The 25,519-nt window shown below is 49.0% G+C and overlaps 1 protein-coding gene across 4 annotated transcripts; it reads left to right on the top strand.

Moving 5' to 3' along the window:
* The first annotated feature begins 1,685 nt into the window (after nucleotides 1-1,685).
* TBC1D24 (TBC1 domain family member 24) lies at nucleotides 1,686-24,783 on the top strand. Of its 4 annotated transcripts, none has more exons than XM_069869764.1 (8): nucleotides 1,686-1,710; nucleotides 8,028-9,062; nucleotides 11,412-11,429; nucleotides 14,960-15,118; nucleotides 16,055-16,118; nucleotides 18,013-18,108; nucleotides 18,552-18,783; nucleotides 19,632-19,803. In XM_069869764.1, the coding sequence occupies exons 2-8, from the start codon at nucleotides 8,104-8,106 to the stop codon at nucleotides 19,637-19,639; spliced, it is 1,536 nt and encodes a 511-aa protein (XP_069725865.1). In that variant the 5' UTR covers nucleotides 1,686-1,710; nucleotides 8,028-8,103; the 3' UTR covers nucleotides 19,640-19,803. The 4 variants fall into 4 exon arrangements, with proteins under 4 accessions (XP_069725865.1, XP_069725862.1, XP_069725864.1 ...); XM_069869761.1 differs by lacking the exon at nucleotides 19,632-19,803 and adding an exon at nucleotides 20,515-24,783 and having other exon boundaries at nucleotides 1,689-1,710; XM_069869763.1 differs by lacking the exons at nucleotides 11,412-11,429; nucleotides 19,632-19,803 and adding an exon at nucleotides 20,515-24,783 and having other exon boundaries at nucleotides 1,689-1,710.
* Nucleotides 24,784-25,519: the final 736 nt, after the last annotated feature.

Raw genomic sequence — 25,519 nt, 5'->3', positions numbered from 1 at the left:
AACAGAACACTGCTGCCAAGTCAACTCAAATAAACGCTGCGCAAGTCCTTCATCTTTAAAACAAACCAGTTTCTGTCCCAGCCATTTCAGGCTTTGTTACCAAGCACAAAACTATTCAGATATTAAAGTGCTGTTAAAGCAACAACCATATCTGATATTTGCACTGAGCCTTTCCTTGAAGCCTCTGGAAGGTTGGGACACAATGCTGTCTCTCCAATGCAGAGCCAGGCGCTCAACCTTCCCTACCCAACGCTGCACACCCAGCAGCTCGGCCTACAGTGCCAGCACTGCCCCCAACACCCCCACACCCCTAAGAGCCCCCCCATCACCCCTCAGAGACCTCATCACCCCTCAGAGCTCCCATCACCCCATCACCCTTCACAGCCCCCATCACCCCTCACAGCCCTCATCATCCCCCTCACAGCCCCATCACCCCTCGCAGCCCCATCTCCCCTCGCAGCCCCTACATCACCCCTCACATGCCCCCACAACCCCTCACAGCCCCCACCACCACCCCCAGCTCCCATCACCCCCTCACCCCTCACAGCCCTTGCATCACCTCTCACAGCTCCCATCAACCCCTCACAGCCCCATCTCCCCTCGCAGCCCCCACATCACCCCTCACAGCCCCCATCACCCCTGACAGCCCCCATCACCCCTCACAGCCCCCATCACCCCCCTCACAGCTGCCCTATCATCCCCTCGACCCTCACAGCCCCCATCACCCCTCACAGCCCCCATCACATCCATCACACCCTTCAAATCCCCTCATAGCCCCCTTCACAGCTCCCCTACCGACCTCTCGACCCTCACAGCCCCGTCACCCCTCGCAGCCCCAGGGCGACCCCTTGCCCCCCTCACAGCCCCCCCCAGCACTACCCCCCCACCTCCGCTCCGCCCCTCCCCGTCCGCCCCGCCCCGCGCCTGCGCGCTCCCGCGTTCTCGGTGCCGCCGGGGCGGCCGGAGGCGGCGGGCGGGGTGAGGCTGGGGGTGAGGCCGGGCTGCGGCACCGGGGCCGCCGGGGACGGGGGTGGCTGTTCCCGGTGATCTCGGCGCTCCCACGCGCTGCGGGGACCTCGGACCCCCCCGGGGCGGCGAGCGGGCTCGGTACCGGCGGGGATTCGGTGTGCGGGAGGGGGGCCGGCGGTTCCGCGTCCGAGCGGTTCGGTGTCCAGGTAAGCCGGCGGTTCGGTGTCCGAGTGATTTGGTGTCCACGCGGTTCCGTGTCCGAGCGGTTCGGTGTCCAGGCCAGCCAGCGGTTCGATCTCCAAGTGATTCGGTGTTCAGGCCAGCCAGGAGTTCAGTGTCTGAGCGGTTCGGTGTCTGGATCAGCCAGCGCTTCAGTGTCCAAATGATTCCGTATTCAGGCCAACCAGCGGTTCGGTGTCCAAGCAGTTCGGTGTCCAAGCAGTTTAGTGTCTAGGCCAGCCAGCAGTTCAGTGTCCAAGTGATTCGGTGTCCGGGTCAGCCAGCGGTTCGGTGTCCAAATGATTCCATATCCAGGCCAGCCAGCAGTTCAGTGTCCAAGCGGTTCGGTGTCCAAGCGGTTCGGTGTCCAAGCGGTTCAATGTCCAAGCGGTTCGGTGTCCAAGCGGTTCGGTGTCCAAGCATTCAGTGTCCAAGCGGTTCGGTGTCCAAGCGGTTCGATGTCCAAGCGGTTCGGTGTCTGGGTCAGCCAGCGGTTTGGTGTCCAAGCAATTTGGTGTCCAAGTGGTTCAGTGTTCAGGCCAGCCAGCAGTTCAGTGTCTGAGCAGTTCGGTCTCTGGGTCAGCTGGGGGTCTGGTGTCCAGGTAAGCCAGCGGTTTAGTGTCCAAGCAGTTTGATGTCCAGGTGAGCCGGCAGTTCAGTGTCTGGGCCAGCCAACAGTTCAGTGTCCAACCAGTTCGGTCTCTGGGTCAGCCAGCGGTTTGGTGTCCAAGCGATTTGGTGTACAGGTAAGCCGGCAGTTCAGTGTCCAAGCAGTTTGGTGTCCAGGCCGGCCAGTGGTTCGGTGTCCAAGCAGTTCGGTGTCCAGGTCAGCGAGCAGTTTGGTGTGCAGGGCAGCCAATGCAACAGGGACAGTGTCCGAGGCTGGTCAGTGTCCACAGCAGGCAGCGGGTTGTTCTGTGCCAAGCTGTGTTGTTGTCAATCTTTGCATTGCACGTGCAATTCCTGCAGGAAGATGGAGCTTCTGAAAACTTTTTTGGCTCACAGGCAATCCCAGCAGAACTGTCAGAGCATACAGGAATGCCCAAAGCATCCTGGGCCTTACCAATAAAAGGAATTCCCTTTTGTTAGAATTCCCTTCTTGTGCAGTCACCAGCAGTTTGGCCACGTTGCAAAAGGATTCTCTCTAAGATTATTTGCAGGATCAGCACTGATAACTGAAATCCAAGGATTCCAGACACGTTTTATGCCAGCTTTTTGTTGCTTCCATGCAATATGTGACACTTGTCTCCTTTGTGATTTGCAGAACAGCTGGGGCTGGTGTTGCACAACAGTCACTGTTGGGAATCTTTTTATTGAGTGGCTTCTCTGACATTAATATTTGAAAGTTTGCAGGTGCTCCTGCGAACTGGAACTTGAATGCAAGGAAAAGCAGCGTTCTGCTCCTCTTTCTTGCTGTAAAAATTAAATGCTGCAGAGCAGGTGTTTCTGATGGGCTGTCTGTGCACCCAGCACATAGCGAAGCACCTTTGCTCTTCTCAGCTCTCTCCTTTCATTGCAACTTTTGGTTTCTCCCCTTGGTTGTCTTTGCTTCTTCGTTCTGTTAATTCAAAATCTTAACAGAGCCTCTTTCCCTGATCAGCCTTGTCACTTGGACTGTAAATACAACTGGGGAAAAAAAAGCTGTTCCTGTACTAAAACTGCCTTGTCCATAAACCCCAAGCAGGAAAGCGAGTGCAGCAAACCCTCTCGTGCTGCACATCCTCTGTCTCCCACACCAAGGTTACTGCCATCTGATAACGCGATCTAAACACATGCCAAGGCAGTAAGTGCCTGCGCTTCAGTGCCGATGCCAGACAGAGTTAGTGGCAAGCAAATCATTGGCAACAGACCATGAATTTAGGCCTTGCTGTTCTTCCAGCCCTTTTGGATGCGCCCGGCCCTGCTGGTTCAGTTGGAGAGGTCGCTAAAACGGCTCAATAGGTGGCCCAGATTCTGCTCAGAGCAGATAGATGTGTGTTGGCAATCAAAATAGATAAACTCTGTCAATGGCGTGTAAGAAAAATATCCATTTATATTCCATCCATACGGAGACTTGAATTGTGACTGAGAATCATAGAATTATAGAATCATAGAATAGCCAGGTTGGAAGAGACCCATCAGATCATGGAGTCCAACCATTCCTATCAAACACTAAACCATGCCCCTTAGCACCTCGTCCACCTGTGCCTTAAACACCTCCAGGGAAGGTGACTCAACCACCTCCCTGGGCATGTCTGCTCATTTGGGGGTGCCTTTATTGTTGGCTTCAGTTCTGGTCATTGGACACATGTGCATGGGGGGTGTTTGGGGTGCGGTGGGGTGAGCCTGGGCAGTGCTGCTTTTCGGCCATTTACTCCTTCTGTGCTTGAGCAGGCAGTCATGTGGACTTTCTGATATAAAAATAGACAGGCTTAATTGCGCTGCGTTAATGATTGACTTGTTTTGAGTCCATGTGTGCTGGTGGGAGTGCATGCTGGAGAGGTCCAGCTGCGGAATCAACTGGTTTAAATTTTATAAAATTGATATATAGAAATCATAGAATCACAGAATGGTTTGGTTTGGAAGGTACCTTACACCTTACCTGATTCCACTCCCCTGCCATGGGCAGGGAACCTCTCAATGAATCAGGGGGCTCAAAGCCCCATCCAACCTGGCCTTGAACACCTCCAGAGATGGGACAGACACTACTTCTCTGGGCAACCTGGGCCAGGGCCTCCCCACCCTCACAGCAAAACATTTCTTCCTAAGATCTCATCTCAATCTCCCCTCTTTCAGATGAAAACTGTTTCCTCTTGTCCTATCCCTGCAATCCCTGATCAAGAGCCCCTCCCCAGCTTTCCTGGAGCCCCTTTCAGTACTGGAAGCTGCTCTAAGGTCTCCTTAGAGGCTTCTCTTCTCCAGGCTGAGCAACCCAAACTATCTCAGCCTGTCCTCATACAGGAGGTGCTCCAGCCCTGAGATGATCTCTGTGGCCTCCTCTGGCCACGTGGACTCCAACAGCTCCAAGTCCTTCCTGTGCTGAGGACTCCAGAAATGGACACAGAACTCCAGGTGAGGTCTCAGCAGAGCAGAACAGAGGGACAGAATCCCCTCTCTGGCCCTGCTGATCCCGCTGCTTTGGATGCAGCGTAGGACATGGTTGGCATTCTGGGCTGTGAGTGCATGTTGCTGGCTCATGTTGAGCTTCTCATCCACCAGCACCCCAAGTCCTTCCCCTCAGGGCTGCTCGCAGTCATATTGTTTGCTGTTCACAGGCTTGGGTAGTGATGCAGCCAGGGAAAAGACCCAAGTCTGCTCTCTTTCATAGACTCATTAAACTAGTCCATGCAGAAGGCCCGTGAACAGACAGTGAGAACTGCTCCCTCAAGCCTGCCAGCCTTTAGTCCGTATCCCAGTAAGGGAAAATGAACCCCAAAACACCCAGTAGATGATTTCCCATCCTTGAGGAACACTCAGTTATGTTTAAGATGTTTGCTTCATGTATTAAAGAATGTGACAGAAGAACAAAGCAACACAGCAGGAGTCATCGCTGTGGAATAAAGACAGCAGGCAGACGATTTCTTCCTCCCCTCAGAGCCCTGCAGGACATCCCGCAGTTTTCTCCAAGCTCACAGCAGCACACCTTGACATCTCCACTACGTGGATCTGAAGATCTGAAGATCCATGTAGCACAGCAGCACCGTCCTCCTTCCCACAGACCCCTCCCAGTCAGAGGTTTTGTCACACTGGCAGCTTCAGCTCCATCCTGCTCCCCACACCTTCGAGGAGGAGGGGTTCAGCAGAGCTCCATGTCGTGCCAGAATAAGTGGAACATAACCAGTTTATGGCGTGGAGGAGAGCAATTCAGACCACGCTGATGCATTCTAAAGCACCGATCCTTTCTGGCAGAGCGCACAGCGTTCAATGAATCGCTTTAGCGAGGTTAAATGCATTTCGATCGCTATGATTTGCCCTGAGCACTGTGTGCAGCATCAGCTGGGCTCCAGGAATGCAGTTCCGATTAATACTGATTTACCAATAACAGTAGAGTGTTGTTAGTTGCTCCCTGCGGGTTCTTCCATGTTCTTTTGGGACAAAGGCTAGAAACCTCCCACTTTACTGTGGAACTGATAAAAACCTGATATAGGAATGCACTGTAGGGCAAATCATTTTAGGCACCCGGATGATCGGGATGAGGTTTAACAAGGCCAAGTGCAGAGTCCTGCAGTTGGGCTACAACAGCCCTGTGCAGCACTCCAGGCTTGGGAAAAAGCAGCTGGAAACCTGCCTGGCAGAGAAGGACCTGGGAGTGCTGTCTGACAGCAGCTGAACACGAGCCAGCAGTAGGCCAGGTGGCCAAGAAGTCCAATAGCATCTTGGCTTGTATCAGAAATGGTGTGGTCAGCAGGAGCAGGGAAGTAATTGTGCCCCTATACTCAGCACTGGTGAGGCTGCACCTCGAATCCTGGGTTCAGTTTGGCCCATCATTACGGGAAAGACCTTGAGGTCCTGGAGTGCATCCAAAAAAGGAAACAGAGCTGGTGAAAGGACTGGAGAACAAGTCTTAAAAGGAGCGGCTAAGGGACCTGGGGTTGTTTAGCCAGGAGAAAAGGAGGCTGAGGGGAGACCTTATCACCATCTACACCTGCCTGAAAGGAGGTTGTGGAGAGGTGGGTGTTGGTCTCTTCACCCAAGTGAGAGGTGATAGGATGAGAGGAATTGGCCTCAAGCTGCGCCAGGGCAGATTCAGATTGGACATCAGGAAATACTTCTTCACAGAACAGGTACTCAAGCACTGACAGAGGCTTCCCAGGAAGGTTCTTCATGAAGTTTTCACTCAGCCCCACTTTCTCCAGCTTGGCTCCACTCTCCACTTCATTAGTTAAAGAAGATGCTGATCAATCCCAAGTTCTGTGCACTTTCCCATCTGACACAGGAAAGTCTGTGGGTTCTTTGGAAGCATTGCAGTAACTGCTTGTGTAGATGTAACCTTGCGATGTGATGTCTTGATTACACAAAAGGGGTTTGTAGGGCTGGTGTGTTCTGTAGGGCTTGTCTGCCTTTGCAGAGTGGGCCGCACCAATGGCAGCGTGCTTCCCAGCTTTCGTCTGGCACGGAGGACACACTGGCAGAGACGTTCCAGCACCAGGCAAATGCCTTGCCTGCTGTTATTAGCACATTTTATTCTATCTTCTCATCTGGTTCTCTGGCTTGATTAACGCTGATTGAGGAATGGACATTAGTGGTGATGGTCACACTGTCTGCAGGGGCACAGGTCTGTGTTAGAGCTGGAGTCACTGGATGGTCATGTAAATGCTTGGTTTGAGGAACTAGAGGTCAGGACCTGATCCCTTCTCCTGGTCCTGTGGCAGTGCTGTGCATTTTCAGTCTCCCACTGCTGGTGACAGCAGGCCCTCTAGAGGGGAATTCCATCATGGAATCACAGAATCATGGAATGGTTTGGGTTGGAAGAGACCTCAAAGCCCATGCAGTTCCACCCCTGTCTTACTCTAAAATACTTGATATGCAAGTTTTCCCACAGAATATTTTTGTTGGGTGATAATATCAGGTTTTGGCCACTTTTATCTCTGTAATCCATATGTACGAACTTGATGTGGCTCTTACCTAAAGCAGACAGGAAGAGCTGAGAGGATATACAGAATCACAGAATGGTTTGGGTCAGAAAGGACCTTAAAGCCGATCCAGTTCCACCCCTGCCATGGGCAAGGACACCTCCCACTGGATCAGGGACTCCAAGCCCCATCCAACCTGGCCTTGAACACCTCCAGGGATGGGACAGCCACCAGTGCTCTGGACAGCCTGGGCCAGGGCCTCCCCGCCCTCGCAGGAGAACATTTCTTCCTAAGATCTCATCTCAATTTCCCCTCTTTCAGCTGAGAAACATCCCCCTTGTCCCCTCCCTGATCCAGAGCCCCTCCCCAGCTTTCCTGGAGCCCTTTTCACTACTGGAAGCTGCTCCAAGGTCTCCCCGCAGCCTTCTGTTCTCCAGACTAAGCAGCCCCAACTCTCTCAGCCTGGCCTCGTACGGGAAGTGTTCCCATGGAGCACGTGCAAGGTCAGGACCAGGAGTCCAGTGCTGTACTTGAGAGATGAAGAAGCAGTTTCATGATGCTGTTTAAGCTGACGTGAGCCTGAAGTCAGAAAGGGTGGCAGTCACCTTCGCTCTGGCACTACTGCTGATCTGGCTGACGCATCTTGGTTATCCAATGGAAAAAGAAAAACCATACCAGCCCAACCAGCTGATCCCAGTGCGTATGTGGCCCTACAGGTGCCTGTGGTGGCATGAAGGAGTGACTGAGGACATGTGGCTGTACCTAGCAGGGTCTCTTGTCACTGGCCACATAGTTTTAGAACACCGTAAGCTGCTCTGAGACTGTATATTGTAGTATCAATAACAGTCACTGCCACAGGGAATGAAGAAAAGAGATTCCTAATTGAATGGACTTGGCAACGGACAGTTTTGAAGTGGGTGGGTTTTGTTCTCTAAGTGAGAAATTACCATAAAGATCCATGTCTCACCTTGGACCTGCAGTCACAGAAATTAACTTCCTGTGGAGGTGTCCTCAGCCTCTGAGCCGGCTGTGGATAAGTTACTGCAGTGGGAGTTATTGATGGAATGGAACTCAAGTTTGGCTTGAAAATAAAAAGGCATCTCCCTTTAACTTTCCTTGCTTTAGAAAACAGTTTGGGCGTTGCAGGAACAAGTTGAGTATGTGGGTATGTGTTCCTAATAAATATAGGACCTATTTTGTTACCTACCTCTTTTGTAACCTTTTGTTGGACCTAAACTTTGTTACCTGTAACTCAAGCCTCCTTTTTTTTTCACTTTCTTTTTGCAGGAAAAGCCACCAGTCATTTAATGACCAAATAAGGTCCCATTTCTCATGGTTTATCTGCTATGCTTCTCCCAGAGCCATGGATGAATATAACCGCTTTGTGGATTGGGACAAAATGGATGTTTCTGTCCAGAGCCAGGATTCGAAGGAGCTAACCTGTACGGAGTTCCAGGAGCTCAAGCAGCTGGCCCGGCAGGGCTACTGGGCCAAGAACCACTCGCTGAGAGCCAAAGCGTACCACAAACTGATCAGCAATATCCCGTGCCGCACAGTGACCCCAGATGCGAACGTGTACCGGGACATTGTTGTGAAGATCATTGGAAAACGGAGCAGTAGCTCCCTTCCACTACCAGAGTTTGTGGATAACAGCCTGGTCCCCACGTACTGCTTGAACGCAGAAGGCATCGGGGCAGTCAGGAAGATCATATTGTGCATCGCGAATCAGTTCCCAGACATATCATTCTGCCCAGCGCTGCCCTCCGTGGTAGCTCTGCTCCTCCACTACAGCAAAGATGAGGCAGAGTGCTTCGAACAGGTTTGTCGCATCCTTGCTTGCAATGACCCCTCAAAGCGGCTCATCGACCAGACTTTCCTGGCTTTTGAGTCCTCGTGTATGACCTTTGGAGACCTGGTTAACAAGTACTGCCAGGCGGCGCACAAGCTGATGGTGGCCGTGTCTGAGGATGTCTTGGAGGTGTACTCGGACTGGCAGCGCTGGCTCTTTGGAGAGCTGCCCATGGTGTACATTGCTCGCGTCTTCGATGTGTTCCTGGTGGAGGGCTACAAAGTTCTCTACCGTGTCGCGCTGGCTCTCCTCAAGTTTTTTCACAAGGTGCGGGCCGGGCAGCCCATGGAGTCGGACAGCATTCAGCAGGACATCCGAGCTTTTGTGAGAGACATCGCCAAGTCTGTGACTCCGGAGAGGCTCTTGGAAAAGGCCTTTGCTATCCGGCTCTTCTCGCGGAAGGAGATCCAGCTCCTGCAGATGGCCAACGAGAAGGCTTTGCAGCAGAAGGGCATCACAGTCAAACAGAAAAGGTAGGGGTCTCGCCACAGGCAGCCTGAGGGGCTCCTGGGGTTCCCAGGGTGGTCAGTGGGCAGGCAGACCTGGAGGCTGCTGGGCAAGGACACTGGGACACTCTGGGAGCTCTGCTGGGTTTTGTTCATATAGTCATAGTGGTTGGTAGGAATGGTTGGATTCGATGATCCTGTGGGTCTTTTCCAACCTAGTGATTCTGGATTGTGGATTCTGTTCTCTGCAGCAAAAGTCAGTGGCCCCAGAATTTAGCATAGCTGGGATAGAACTGAGAAGCATAACTGGGTGTTCTGAAGGATGCTCTGACAGAAGAGAAACAAAGAAGTTTCTCATAGCTTACTCAATGATTAATTTATAATTGCCTTTTACAGGTATGCGTTAATTGCAATTTCCTTATGTCAAAGGTGTTTTCACAAGCTGTTTGTAAACTAAAAGGCATTTTACCACATCTGGAAAAAAAAAATGATTAATTTCTTGGAAGAAAAGTACCTGAGCAACTGTGAAAATTCATTCTTAAATATGAGATTAGTTGTATAAAATGTCAGTTTTGTGCTGCCCGGTACTCTGAATTCAGCAGTTTTTTCAGTGTAAGCAGGCAAACACTGTCCCAGCTGGGAACACTTTGCTCAGTTGGGGAGTTATTGTAACAAAGCAAGGAAGAAATTAGTCTCATTTACAGGTTACTTTTAAGATTAGTTCAACCACAAGCTTCCTGAACACCAAGAGCACGGTAATCACAGGTAGGAGTTGCCCTATTTTGTGATAGGTTCATGTACAGTCAGAAATAATGATTTTGAAAGAACCGTGGCAGAGAAGAGTGAGGATCGGGATCCAGAAGGTGACTCATAATCACAGTTTCTTTTCAGAAATGAGGGGAGGAGAAGCCAGCTGTGAAACCAGTCAATGAGATCCTGCACCAAACATGACAGTAAAAGCTGCAAGAATAAAAGCTGAGCTGAAAGGCCTCTCAGCGTCTATAGTCGAGGCAGCAATATATTAATCTAAACAGAATCAGCATCTTGTCAAGCACAGATGCACATGCAGGTAAACCCCGGGCTGCAAACCTGTTCTGTCTGATGAGGCTGCCTGGGATTGTGGAAAACTCCTCCCACACGTTTGACACCTCAGTGTAAATGCTGAACAGTTTGATCGACTGTCCTGGCCTCTGAGGGAGGGTAACTTTCAGGAGTCTGCTGGGAGCAGCACATGAGAGAGCTGGAATTTGGTGTTCCAGAGGAACAGGCCATCATTTCCTCTACATCTTTAAAAACTGAAACGTCTCAGAGCTCCTGATGTATGGGAATTTAACAGCAGGTTGTGTTGCTGAGGTAGTTATAGCAGTTGCAAATAGAGACCGTACCATGGTATTGAAGTAGGTACAGAGGAGATTTCATCCCAAAAAATAAAGTAAATGTTAGTCGATTCTCTTCTGTCTGCCAAAATACCTGTGAAGTTCCCTCTAGGCATTGCCAGCAGTTTATTTTTAGCTTCACAGTCTGGTTTACAATTGGCTCATGCTTTATTTTGCTCTGATCTTGGAAAAGGCTTCCGTCAGTCTCCAGTGTCTCAAGGTCTTTAGCCACTGGAATGTCACATAAGTAGAGCTCAGCCTATGGAGCCTGGGACTTACAACCCAGAGTGTTAACTCTTCCTTTACCACAGTTCAGAAGAGCTGTAACACCCTCTCTGAATATATTCTTCAGCAACAGAATGACAGCTTTAAAATAAAAAAAAAAAAAATAAAAATAATGATAAAAGAAACTAAGAACCCCACCCTGAAAGCCTGGGAGCCCCTGATGGGTTCCCTGCTGTAGAGAAATTCTTGCTCAGAACAGCAGTGATGCCTTCAAAGCAAAATACAGTAAATTTGGACCCAGGTAATGCCAGGAGGTACTGCCTTGTCTGTCAGAGTTGCGAGCGAAAAGCTTTTCTCCTCTCTCAGCTGTTTTTGTGAACCTGCTGGGACACCTCGGTGTCCCCGGGTTCAGACCCCAGTGTGGGCAGAGGTGGGAGTGGGAGCAAGAAGCCTTTCTCCAGTGCTCAGTAGAGTGTGAGGGAGTTCTCTTGTCTGGCTGGGTTTGGTCTGTGCAGGGAGATGGGGAATTGTTAAACTATAAGCAAATAGCAAAAAAAAAGGAGAGGGGGAGGTAGAAATAGGAAATAATTGAACCTGTCTGTTTGTTTTTCTCATGCTTGGTGATTCAAGTCAAACCGTGCTTTTTCTCTCCAGGCCTCTCCTATTTCTTTGTCGCAGATGTAGGAAATCACTGATCTTTTCTATCTTTTTTTTGTCTTTCTCCTGTCTGTTCTCCCTCTGTCCATTCCGTACCCCTGCACCCTCCTGCTTGCAGTGTTGCATCTCCCAAAAGGTAGGTTCAGCTCTTGAATCTCTGCTCTCGGCTTGTTCTACAGTCTGGGGGCAGTTGATTTTGCAGGCTGTCCTTACTAACGTTGGGGCCGGAGCGGGGCGGCGCCTACAGCTTCCGATTGCTGCATAACAGCTCCTGAGAATGCTCTGGGAAAGTGGCTTCAGAGCACGCTGCTGCTGTCCCATCCCAAGCTGGCACACACTGTTGCAATAAGTGTGAGACACTGTCAATGTTTTCCTTCTTCGCAAGCTTTCCACAGTTAGAATCATAGAATCCTTAGGTTGGGAAAGACCTTTGAGATCAAGTCCAACCGTACCTGTCTACTACTAAATTATATCCCTAAGAACTTCATCTACCCATCTTTTAAACCCCTCCAGGGATGGGGACGCGATCACCTCCCTGAGCAGCCTCTGCCAGTGCTCGAGAACCTTTTCAGTGAATTTTTTCCTAATGTCTAATCTGAACCTGTCCCGGCGCAGCTTGAGGCCATTCCTTAATCAGAAGGATATTGGAGTGGACCCAACTTGGCACGTTCTTAGAAGCAGCTCACCTCTATTCATAGTAGATTGTATTTATTTTTAAGTAGACTGGGGATTTTTTAGAGGCAAGATGACTGTTTTCCTGTGTCAAGGAGATCACTCAGCCATACAGCATCAGTGGTTAATCACAGAATCACTAGGTTGGAAAAGACCCACAAGATCATCGAGTCCAACCATGAAGTAATTCATCAAGTCCTGGCCTGAAAAGCAAATCTTAAGGAAGAAAACCCTGTGGATTGTGATACCTGATAGGTAAAGAACTTGGAAAGGAGAAAGGCTGCCCTGAAGTGTATTAAAACCCCTAGATGTAGGAGGTTAAATTACTGCCTTTGAGAATCTGCTGGCCTTGTTGCAGGTGCCCTGAGTTAACCTCAGTGATGCACACTAGCATTTGTACTAGTTTATAACATGAAAATTGGAATTGATCTCCTCATGGTTTCCTGTCTGAAAGAACACCCCAAGGGACTCTTCAGAGCAAGGTGCATATCATAGTGTGGTGAGGATTGCACCTCTAACAGAGCAGCAGACTGTTAATTCCAGCCAAGCAAAGCTTCACTGTCCGTTCAGCATTCTACTGTAGTTACAGAAAAAAAAATACAAAAAACAAACCAGTAGAAAGCCTTGATTTCTGCTGTGAAGCTCATAGTTGGGGCTTGAGGGGACTTGGATGGATGAAAGGTCCCTGTTGACATTGGTGTCAACACAGGATTAGGTTCCAGGCTGATGCAACATGACTGGCTCATATTGCCGCTGATGACAACATATCCCTTCTACCAGGCATTTATGCCCTAACTGAAACTACAATGGATTTTAAAAGTAATGCAGATCCTGGGAGGTTTGACCCAAAAAGAAGTAGAGGCAGATGTTCTTCTCTCAGTTAACAAGTGGTGGGATGAGAGGCAATGGACTTAAGTCATGAAGGGGAAATTTAGACTGGATATTGGGAAAAAATTCTTCACTGACAGTGGTGAAGCCCTAGCAGGGGCTGCTCAGGGCAGTGGGGGAGTCTCTGTCCCTGGGAGGATTCAAAACCCGTGTAGAGATGGAACTTGTGGGCATGGTTTAGTAGGAATGGTGGGTTTGGGTTGATGGTTGGACTTGATGATCTTAGAGGTCTTTTCCAATCTTAATGACTCTGTGTAATTCAGTGAGTCCTACCTTGGAGCGTGGAATTGGTTGTCCTGGAATATGGAGCTTATCCGCTGTGACAGCTGCTACATGTTGGCAATGTTTGTTTTATCTTTGGGAGCACTGAGGTCTCTGAAGCACATTGTGTTAATGATAAAGCTGCAAAAACAACAGCCCTATGAAAAGAGCAAATCAGCTGCTCTGTTAAACGTTTAAATTGTGCTGCTTTCCTAAATCTAATTTCCCCTAGGAAGATAACAAGGGAACATCATTCCAGCATCAGCAATCAGTAGAATCATGCCAGTCCCAATAAGCCAACATGAAGGGCTGAGGGAAATGTTGATGCAGGATAAAACCTTAATCATAGAATCACAGAATGGTTTAGGATGGAAGAAACCTTAAAGCCCATCCAGTTCTAACCCCCTGCCATGAGCAAGGACACTTCCCACTGGATCAGTGGGCTCAGAGCCCCAACCAGCTTGGCCTTGAGCACCTGCAGGGATGGGGCAGCCAGTTCTAGTGGAAGCCTTACATGCACGGCCAGCCCACCTTTAGTGTGCTCTCAGCCTGCTGGGTTTTACCAGGAAACCCTGGAAGGCCTCTGGCGTGGTGAAGGCTGAACTGAATCTTCATCAACCAATAGAGACCAAAACATATATTTTTCCTTATCCGACCCATGCACTGTTCATTTTCACTTTGCTGCCATGAAAAGCAGCTCCCTGGCTGCAGGAGGTGGGTTTCAGTGCCATTGGAGAACCACTGTCAAAAGAAAGAGGGTACCTGAAGGGGGCTACAAGAAAGCTGGGGAGGGACTTTTTACAAGGTCATGGAGTGATAGGACAAGGGGGAATGGCTTTAAATTGGAGAGGGACAGATTTAGACTAGACATTAGGAGGAATTTCTTCACAATGAGGGTGGTGAGGTGCTGGAACAGGTTGTCCAGAGAAGTGGTAGCTGCCCCATCCCTGGAGGTGTTCAAGGCCAGGTTGGATGGGGCTTAGAGCCCCTGATCCAGTGGGAGGTGTCCCTGCTCATGGCAGGTGGGTTGGAACTAGGTGATCTTTAAGGTTCCTTCCAACTCAGGCCATTCTATGATTCTGTGTGCACTGTCTGAGAGCCTTGCTGGTGCTGGTATTTAAGCATAGAGAACAGAACAGCTGAAAGAACAGCCAGGATCCACAAGGAGCAGGGAGTACTTTTTCCTCCTCTGAGGTCCTGTCTGTATTATGGAATTAGAGCTTCCCAGCTTTCTTGTAGCCCCTTCAGGCACTGGAAGGTCACTATAAGGTCTCCTCGGAGCCTTCTCTTCTCCAGGCTGAACAACCCCAACCCTCTCAGCCTGTCCTCGTACGGGAGGTGCTCCAGCCCTTGGATCATCCTTGTAGCCTCTTCTGGACCCGTTCCAACAGTTGCATATCTTTCTTATGTTGAGGATTCCAGAACTGGACACAATACTCCAGGTGAGTTCTGAAAAGAGAATAATAAAGGGGCAGAATCACCTCCCTCAACCTGCTGGCCACGCTGCTTTGGATGCATGGCTTGGTCTGTTGAAGTTCACAGTCATACTGGCTGGCTCTCTGTTGTGTACACTCTATATAAAGGTGTGGCTGCAGCTTCCATCTACAGGAATTGCTCCGGGTATATCAGTAAGGCCAGGTTACTACATCTCTAGGGTGATGTTAAACTGCAGTAACTGATGGTCTTTACTAAGTCATGGTCTGATCCCACGGGCTGTGGCTCTGAACAGTAGCGGGTCTCCTAGGGCCTTGTGGTGTTCAGCAGGCTCTGCATCTCACTCCCCAGTAAGGAACTTGGTTTGGTGTTAAATTACAGCTTCTCAATGTTTTGTGTTGTCTTTCGCAGGCAGAACGTGCATTTAGCTGTTCATGCTGAGAACTTCAAGTCTGAAATTGTCAGCGTGAAAGAGATGCGAGATATCTGGTCATGGATCCCAGAGCGGTTTGCGCTGTGCCAGCCCCTCTTGCTCTTCACCACCTTGGAACACGGCTGTAGTCTGAGCAGGTAAAGAAAACCTTCCTGTTCCTCTCTGGTGTTGGGCAGAAAAGAGCAGCTAGAGAACTGTTTGCTGGGCTGACAACAAGGCCGTGCCTGGTCAGAACTTGATCTGAAGAGTATTATTAGTGATGGGACATGACTATGACAAATTCCTATTGGCTACAGCATTTGACCAGGATGCTTCATGTACCAAACCATGGGAAACACTTTTAAACTGTCCAGGACCAATTGGAAAAGTCCAGCTTGTGTCAGTTCACAGCAAGTGCTCATCTAAGATTGTTTCATTCCCCACAGAGTACGAATGATTTAACTCAGAGGCTGCTCTGCAGGCTCTGTTCGTAGATAACCACATTCAAACTGATCCAAACTGGAATCTGGAGATTTCTCTACCTATGAGTCTGATTGTTGTTATTTTTAAAGTGGGATGAACTTAGTCCCTTTGAACTTGACATGGAAGATTAATCCTGTAGCTCCTAGTTATGCCCTTGACATCTGCAGTTGAGGTGCCGAGGTGGGCAGAGGTCTGCTGGCCCAGCCCCGCTGCCTGTAAGGAAAAGCAAAAGCAAGCCCAGAGAATGCATCATAGTTATTTTCTGTGAAAACCAAAAGCTGTCTGGCCACAGCCATCCATGCTCAGGACACAACTTCCTTTGGGTTGTCTCACTTCAGCGTGCTGTGACACGTCCCTATGGTGAGATATAGATCTCATTATTCCGCAGCGGCATGAACAGAGTGCTGAGGAGAGCTGCCTGATAATATGTGTTGACACGCACTGTGTTACTTACAGAGGGCTGTAGAAGGCATTTGCAGGAATATTCTTAGTCTTCAGATGTCTTTGCCGTGCCATTAGTTGGAGGAGAAGGTGAAGCCTTGGCGTTAAGGAGGAAAAGAACAGTGTTTGGTGGTAGTTGAATGCTCATTTTTGTGTACTCTGCACTTAAGGTTCTACTCTCACTGTGAGGGACATGAGCCAACTCTTCTTCTCATCAAGACCACAGCAAAAGAGGTGAGTGAGGTGAAAGCCAGGTGATGAAATGAGGTTTTCGGCAGTTCTGTAGTGCTGCATCGTGACGCAGCTGTTCAAGGTGAAATGAAGAAGCATGGGACCTGAAATTGTTTGGGTTTTTTCTTAACAACACATGCTTTAAGTGTTCCATTTGTCGATGATGGGGCTATGCATTTCTGGATGAATCTTGTCAGTGAGGTCTTGGTCTGCTGCTCTTTCTGTTGGAAGTGAGGTGGGATGACAAACTGGAGGAAGTCATGGAGCTCCATTGGATCAAGCTGCTCAAAGCACCATCCAACATGGCCTTGAACACCTCCCAGGGATGGGGCAGCCACCACTGCTCTGAGCAACCTGGGCCAGTAACTCAGCACCCTCATTGTGAAGAATTTCTTCCTAGTGTCTAATCTAAGTCTGCCCCTCTCCAATTTAAAGCCATTCCCCCTCATCCTATCACTCCATGCCCTTGCAAAAGTCCCTCCCCAGCTTTCCTGGAGCCCCTTCAGCACTGGAAACTGCTCTAAGTTCTCCCCACAGCCTTCTCTTCTCCAGGCTGAACAACCCCGACTCTCCCAGCCTGTTGTCGTATTGGAGGTGCTCCAGACCATCTCTGTGGCCTCCTCTGGACCCATCCCAACAGTTCCATGTCCTTCTTATGTTGTGTTGGTGCACACGATTTATAGGGTAAAACTGCTTTTTGGGGGTTTTGTCCTAGGAGCTCTGCTTGTGATGCTGGTGAAGGCCGAGCAGCAAATGTACCCCAGAAAAATTCTGTTTAGCCGAAGATTTTTGAGGGGGGAAAAAAGAAAACGGGGTGGCTTTCATTCCATTCTTAGAGCTTCATTGTTTGCTCTTTGTCCGCTTGGCAGTGATGCTCACTGCTGGTAGCTAGAAATTTTTCTAGTGCAAACAAAAGACTCCACAGAAAAGCTCTGCCTCTGGGTCTCCTTTTCTTTAGTGGTAACCAGTGAAGCCGCTGCACTTCCAACAAGCTGGCTGCTCGGTCAGCATTGGCTGAGCTCAGGAATTTGAACGTAAGGTTTGAAAGGGAGAAAGACCCCCAAGGCTTGAATATTCAGGCAGAACTGCTCACGCTGTGACTTGTGACAGTCCTGTGCTTTGGATAGCAAAGTGAAGAAGCATCCCGAGGAGGTCAAGATGTTGGGGAAGGGTTTAGATGGGAAGAGTGTGAGGAGCGGATGAAGTCACAGGGTCTGCTCAGCTTGGAGAAGAGGACGCTGAGGGGAGACCTCATCGTGCCCTGCGGCTTCCTCACATAGGGAGGAGGAGGAGCAGGTGCTGAGCTCTTCTCTCTGGGGACCAAGGACAGGACCTGAGGGAATGGCAGGAAGATGCCAGAGGAGGTTGGACATTAGGAGAAGGTTCTTCCCGCAGAGGGTGGTGGAGCCCTGGAACAGCTCCCAGGGAAGCAGTCACGGCGCCAAGCCTGAAGCATTCCAGAAGCATTTGGCCAAGGCCCTCAGCCCCACGGTGTGAATGTTGGGGTGTCCTGTGCAGGGACAGGAGCTGGACTCGATGGTCCTTGTGGGTCCCTTCCAACTCAGGACATGCTATGAGCCTGTGATAAGGGGGATAGGCTTTGCGGGTTTGGAGTGTGTTTGACACCTGGCGTTATGTTGGAACATTGGCCTTTAAGGCCTCAGAGATGTGAAATAATGTTTATGAAACTCTGCGGATTTAAGAGCACCCACCAGTGGATTAAAGACATTTAAATCTATCTTTAGGTATAAGCACTTGTGCTGCCTTAATCCACTGATGCAGACATTTTGAAAATCAAACTAAAATAAAGCCTTCTGTTCTGAACACTGCAGTGTTGATGTGAGTTGGTTTTACACGCTGTCTCTGCTGGGAAGCCTGACGATGCTATTTGTGCTAGGTCTGCGGTGCTTTCCTGTCAACCGACTGGGGCGAGCGTCGGCGAGGAGGAAACAAGCTGAGTTTCTTTGGAACTGGCGAGTGTTTCGTGTTCAGGGTGAGTACAGTTGTATTGTTGCTACCCAGGAGCGAACCAGAACCACTGCACTGATGTAGCTCTCACATCTCTCTATTCAAAGAACTTGGATTACATGCCCTCCCAGTTTATAAACTGGAACTCTCATGGAACTCTTAATTAACTGTGGAAAGGAAAATTTTACTTTGCAGTATTAGGTGAGCCTTTTTCTTCCCTTGCACAGAATGTTTTATTGAAAGATGTAATAAGGTAACTCAGAAAACACTGCATCATTTCTTCCATCACCTAAAAAAGCAAAGGTATAAAGAAAGGAGGTAGCGTCTGCTCTAAAAAAGTTTGATCCAACCTTTACTGCTCATTGTGTGGGTGGAGGCTTAGGGGCTCGAATATTGTCTACTGTGTGAAGCTCTCTGCACAGTGCATGGACATTGATTGAAGTTTAGCTCTTCTCTGCTCTTCTGCAGCTGCAGCCAGAAGTGGAACGCTATGAGTGGGTGATCATAAAACACCCAGAACTGGCCACTGGTTCAGAGCCAGAAAATCACACCTCACGAGCTTCCAGCACCCTCTCCTCCAGCAGTGTCCCATCAGACCCCTCCGATCGCCTTTCTCCCTTCTTATCAGCTCGACACTTCAATTTGCCTTCCAAAACAGCCTCCATGTTCATGGCTGGCAGCAGCGAATGCATCATTATAGGTAAGTGTGAGGAATCCCAAGCACAAATCCAGGCCAGGCAGAGAATGGATTGGGAGTACCCCTGAAGAGAAGGACTTGGGGTGCTGGGGGAGGAGAAGGTCAACGTGAGCCAGCAACATGCGCTCACAGCCCAGAAACCAACCGTCTCCTGGGCTGCATCCAAAGCAGTGGGACCAGCAGGGCAAGGGAGGGGATTCTGCCCCTCTGCTCCACTCTGGTGAGACCCCACCTGGAGCCCTGTGTCCAGTTCTGGAGTCCTCAGCACAGGAAGGACATGGAGCTGTGGGAGCGAGTCCAGAGGAGGCCACAAAGCCTCCTGTATGAGGACAGGCTGAGAGAGTTGGGGTTGTTCAGCCTGGAGAAAAAAAGGCTCCAAGGAGACCTGAGAGCAGCTTCCAGTACTGAAAGGGGCTCCAGGAAAGCTGGGGAGGGGCTCTTGATCAGGGAGTGCAGGAATAGGACAAGGGGGAATGGGTTTCCACTGAAAGAGGGGAGATTGAGATGAGATCCTAGGAAGAAATGTTTTCCTGTGAGGCCCTGGCTCAGGCTGCCCATAGCAGTGGTGGCTGCCCCATCCCTGGAGGTGTTCAAGGCCAGGTTAGATGGGGCCTTGAGTCCCCTGATCCACTGGGAGGTGTCCCTGCCGATGGCAGGAGGTGAAACTGGATGGGCTTTGAGGTCCCTTCTGACCAAAACCATCCTGTGATTCTGTATATCTTCCCATCTCTTCCTGTCTGCCTTAGATAAGTCACTACGAGTTACCAGATACGGATTCCATTATTGTTAAATTCAGGGATAAAAGTGGCCAAAACCTCATAGCCCAATAAAAATATTCTATGCATATCAAGTATTTTAGGGGAAGACGTTAACTCATAACTTGAAGCACAGCTGCACCTACATGCTTCCTCATTCACGATCAAAAGTAGTTCTTGAAGAGGAACTTACTTTGCTCTGAGGCTTTTGAAACACGAGGTAAATTCTAAACCATGTTAATTCTGGAACTGTACTGGCTCTGTGATGCTGCTGGGTAGCAGGTGTGTAGAAATTAATGTTCTATGCGATGCCAACTCTAGACCACAGTTCCCACCCTTTTGATTCTTCAGATGTTTTCAGTAGCTGTTCTCAGACTGTGGCAATAGAATACTCTTCCTTTTTGTTTTCCTAACACATTTCTGTCTGGATTTATTTCACTCCCCTGCATTCTGTGTCTGTAAGCTCTGTGAATCTTGACACAGACCCACCAATAATCAAAATGCCTTTAACTCAGTGTTACAATGCTTTAGAAGACCAAGCCCATGCTGTTAATTATTGAATTTGTTCTGCTCCAAGCTTTGATTTTTGACTGCTAACAGATTTGCTGACAGATTGCTTTGGTTTATCTTTACTGGAGGCAAAAGAGGCAGCTTGTAGCTTCCAGGATCCTCCCACACTGAAAAACAAATTTTAAATGTAGGCATTTGAGTCAGGTTTCTTGTTCTGATTGCATTACTTTTATATTTAAATTCAAAAAAGCCTCATCCTGCTCTGATAGCATCATTTAAAAGTCGTAAAGCTCTGCGTTTGATCAGGCTGCTACACTTGAAGCCAGACAGCAAGCAAACAAACATCACTTAGGGCTTCCAGTTGTTCCCGTGAGAAAAGCACTTTGGTCTGGTTTTGTGCATTTGTGCAGTGGGTTCTCTCGCTAAGGAGTGCAGAGATGCCCCTACGCCTGTCTCTGTCTGTTCACAGGAGGCGGTGACGGCCAGGCGCTTTACCTCGATGCGGATCTGAACCACGGAAGAACCAGCCACTGCGATACTTTCAATAATCAGCCATTGTGCTCCGAAAGCTTTCAGATCTCTGTCTTGGAGGTGTGGGGTTTCAGGGACACCATGAATGGTTGACATGACTATCGTTAATCAACTCATTTTTCAATTGGCTTAGGATTCTCAAGGCAAATTCCAATGCAGGAGCCAAGTTAGAACATAATTTCTGCCAGGCTCAGTGGTTTTAGTAATTGCTGAACAGTGCACGGAAGTGGAGGGCTTAGGTGTTTACTCTTTTTTATTTAAGAGTGGTCAAGGTGAAGTAATGTACCTGGTTAACTCCTTAGCTCTTTACCTGTAGAGATCTGGATTCAGATCCTGTTATTAGGTAAAAATGAAAATGTAATGATGTCAGACCATCCTAAATGGATCCAAGCCCATATGACGGGATAGGTTTGCAGCTGGATGCGGTTCCTCAGAGGCACGGAGCTGGCTGAGCCGTGCTGCAGAGCTTTGTGCCACTGTCACCAGAATCTGGTGTAATATCAAATGTCTGCTCACAGGGAACATCGATGACCTCAGATCTGATGCTGGGCAGTAGCTCATAACATCATTGCCCTGCCTCAAGCAGACATTGCGCAGACAAATCACAAGTTATTATCAGTAGCGTTTCATAAGGTGTGAAAGCCCTCAATTCACTCAAAGGCCATGATTGCTGGTTATCCTTCTTTTATCTGATCCCTTGGCACAGTCCAGTTGCATCTGTTTGAGGAATTTGCCTCTGAGGAAAGCATCCAGACTGGGCGACAATATCTCAAAGGCTTGGTGTTGTTTACATTCCTATTCCATATCAGTATAACGACTTCAAACCGAGTCCTGTTGCAGGCAGCTGGAAGCTACAGTCTGTGTGCAGTGTTCATAGAATTCCCTTTCTTTGTCTTTCCTGGAAGCTGAAATGGAGCTTTAAATCTAAGACTAACTGTGCTGATACAACTACCTGTTTAGGGGATCGGGCACTGCGATACAGAAGCTGGATGCTTTCCCCACAAGTCAATGATGGGAGGCGGGAGGGAGATCTGTGCAGTGTTATTGGAGTAGACGAGTTTCCCAGGAGACCTCTAGGCGACACTGTTTCCCATCTCATGAGTCTTCTCAGTGACCAGATCTGGAAAAAAGTCACACCATTTAGCCAGCAGTGTTCTGGTAGGGTTTAGATGATACCAAGAGGCTTTTGCTTATTCCTGAGGATCAGTGTAGTTCTCTGCAGGCCTGCAGAGGTCTGGAGGCAGCTGCCCAGTCTCTTCTTCCAAAAATTCTGGTATCTTCCCTAGAACTGCTCCCACACAAAGTACGAGGACATAAACATCAATGGATAGTCCAGAGCAGCAGGATGCTCTCAAAGCTTCAGTGGGTATTTGCAAGTAAGAAGATTTACCACAGCAGGTGAAAGGAAAGAGGAATTGCTGGTTTTTTTAGCAGTTCAGTTTATAAAATAGCTTTAGAGTGAGGGAAACATTACCCCTGCATAAATGTGAAGTTCTTTAAAAGGAAGAACTAAAACTGAGCAGTGACAAGCTCTCAGCTGGGCTGGTCAGGGCCGTGTGAGTATTCAGAGGTCACTGGTGTGACTCGCCTTGGTGATGTCTTGCATAGCTTCCCCAGAGTGAAAATCCCACGTGTCTGCGTGAAGCATTGCCTCTTGCACAGAATGAGAACAAACTTGGCAGAAGATGGTTTGCTTCTTAAGGTGCCATGCTGAATTTTTGTCAAAATGATTCTCTGAAATATTAGACTTCCTATATAACAAGGTATCTTTTGCACCATTTCTATCTGCACTTTATTTCCCCCTGTTAGAGCATCAGCACTAGGCTCTCTTTCTTTCTCTCTTCCCACTCAGAGTTCTGTCTGGCTTTACCGTAAGCTGGATTGGACTGGAAGGGAAGGTGTAATCCAGTTATAACCATGTATTGGGATGTGGAGGAACTTGAAAAGTCATTTGTGGCTTTTACAAATATTGGCTCTGCTGCTTTCCGTTATTTTTTCAAAGATATCTATATCGCTTGGCACTTGCCAGCGTCCCACAGTTTTCCTTAGAAAAAAGAAATCCCTCAAAAAAAATCTGTCTTAGTTAGCAGCTTCTCTTACATGTTGGTGGGATTTCAGTGTTGCCTGTGTCCTCTCTTTTGAGCTCATCTGCAGTGCCCTTGGAAAAAAAAACAAACCAAAACCTAATAGCTTTAATTTTCAGGTTGTTCACTTGTCAGAAACACCCCAAAGGAAGAGGTTTTGTCTGCAAAATCTTTCCTGTAGCTGGCAGTGGCGATGGGATCTTCTCACTGCCCATCCCTGCCAGATGCAGCTGTGCCAGCAAAACCCGAGTGCTGTAGCCATAAGCGATGCTCTTTCCCCTGCTCTGTTCTTACACACAGGGATTTGTGTGTTGGAAGTCAGGAATAACTCATAGTCGATCAGAAATTCCCCATGGAATATTAGGGTGAGAATCCAAGGAGCAGTATGAAAAAATCAGCGAGGTTTTGGGTATCTGAGTCCCGAGCGTCTTTCAGAAAGCAGCCGCAGGGCTCAGCTCTGCTTCCCTTGGGTCATGTGAGTACAGGACCTCAGCAGACCCTGAGTGGGCAGCTTATCGAGATGAGCAGCCTAACTCTCATGTGGGAGGACCACGAAATCTCCATTGTTAAAGGAAAGGTCAGGCTGGGTGGCTGGTAGGATCTCTCAGCCCCCTGTGCCTGTGTGTGCACAACCGAGGTGGGATGCTTGGAGCACGCACCGCGCTTGAGAGCAGTGTGAGCTGTGACCCTCAGGAGCATGCAGATCCCAGTAACAGGATCGTACTGCTGCTGCCTGGTCGCATGCGTTGCAGGGTGGGTTTAGTGGGACACAGTACTGCCCTGCTGCAGGCATCCTGCGAGACCGGCTGTGAGTCTTAAGTCTGAACGAGCAAGAGGCTGCAATCACTGAGCAAGAGGAATTGTACAAGTGTCATCTTCACAAGTAAAAATGAATGTTCCTTCTCCTGTGTAATTCTCCTTATGGTTGTGAGACACCTTAGCAGAACAGCATCGTGACTGGGTCGTCTCTTCAGTAGCAGAGACATTTTTTGTGTTTGTGTAGTTAATGGCTGTTGCTGACCAAGCATCAATCAGTGTTCAGGTCATTAAGCCATGAGTTCGTTACATGCAGAACTCTTGAGGAGGAGACCGCAGACTGGTTTTTAAGGCAATGACTACAATGGGCACCTTATCAGTGTTAAAATTATGTGAAGTCCCCTGCTGTGAAGCGCTTTGGTCACGCTGTAACTGAAGAACCGTTGATGTCGTTGTAGTCTTTGTTTGTCGTCTGCAGCGATAGCGAGGGTCGCATGATGAACTGTTGGGTGTGGAGCCGGAGAGCTGAACACAGGGCATCAGCTACGACTGCTCTTCAGGATCGTGTTTGCTCTCCGGTTTTGCTTTGTTATATTCTCCCAAAGGTAGAAAAGGCTGGAAACTCCTGACATCAGAAATGTGAATTTGCTGTACGTGGCATCTGACCGATTTGCTGGCCATCAGAACCATTCCCAGTCTGCCAGCTTGGACAGACTTCATCACTGGGCCCAAAAAACTGTTGCTTCTACATATCATGTACTTTGACATGCTCCCTTTTCTGATGAAGCACATTAATCAGCCTCTTATTAATAGAGGTCAGTTAACAAAGGGAAGGGAACAACTCCCATTCTCTCTGTGTAGAAAGAAGTGAAGACAAACCAGAGGGGCTGTATTTTAACCTTCATGCCAACGGAGATCTGTGTTCAGCCATGGAGGGATGGCACCTGTAGATCCATTTGTGTGTGTGCATCAAAACCATGTGCTTTAACCCTGGAAATCCATCCTTGTTTCTGATGGGGAGATGATGTTTCTGATGTTCTCTGTCCGCCACAGCAACATGGATATTGAGGCCAGTGGGGACCAAGAGCTGGAAGAGCTCAGCTCCTGATGCCTGGATCTGGTCGCTGGACAGGTTGGAGGCTCCTAACGTTGAGGTGCCATTCTGCCAGCGCTCTGTCATGAGTTTCAGACTGCTTATAGGTGCAGTGAGTATGTGTATTGGGTGATGTTTGTCTCCAGGTGAGTGGTGCTGTGCTGCTGAGTTGGATTTCTACCCTGCTGTTGGAATTGCTGCCCTACATTTGTGTTATTTTTGTCACTGTGCTGAATCTTGAGTTATATTAAAAGACGTTTGGCTGTGGAGGCTACTGACTGTCCTTCATTACGTTCTTTTCCTTCCCATAGACTTTACAGCAAATGGCATGCTGGAATGGAGAAATGATAGAATTGTTTGGTTCATTGGAAAAGACCTTTGAGATCATTGAGTACAACTGTTCCTGTCCACTACTGAACCAGATCCCTGAGCACCTCATCTGCCCATCTTTTAAACAACTCCAGGAATGAGGACTCCACCACCACCCTGGGCAGCCTCTGCCAGGGCCTGAGAACCCTTTCAGTGAAGAAATGGTTCCTGATGTCCAATCTAAACTTCCCTTGGCTCAACCTGAGGCCATTCCCTCTCGTCCTGTTGCCTGTCACTTGGGAGAAGAGACCCACCGCACTACAATCTCCTTTCAGGGAGTTGTAGATAGTGATGAGGTCTCCCCTCATCCTCCTTTTCTCCAGGCTAAACAGCCCCTCAGCCACTCTTCATAACCTTTGTTCTCCAGCCTCTTCCCCAGCTCTGTTCCCTTCTCTGGACACGCTCCAGCCCTCAAGGTCCTTCTTGGAGTAAGGGGCCCAAAACAGAACCCAGGGTTTGAGGTGTGGCCTCACTGGCACCAGGTCCAGGGGCATGGTCGCTGCCCTGGTCCTGCTGGCCACACTTTCTGATACAGGCCAAGATGCCTCTGCTGGCTCATGTTCAGACATTGCCAACCAAATTCAGCCACTGTCAACCAGAATACATCTCGGAGCATGTCTTCTTTCACATGAGCTCCTCAC

This window comes from Phaenicophaeus curvirostris, chromosome 16 (assembly GCF_032191515.1).
Source record: "Phaenicophaeus curvirostris isolate KB17595 chromosome 16, BPBGC_Pcur_1.0, whole genome shotgun sequence".
In the NCBI taxonomy this organism is placed as follows: domain Eukaryota; kingdom Metazoa; phylum Chordata; class Aves; order Cuculiformes; family Cuculidae; genus Phaenicophaeus; species Phaenicophaeus curvirostris.
The sequence above is the reverse complement of the archived record's forward strand: the minus strand, read 5'-3'. Positions and strand labels throughout refer to the sequence as shown.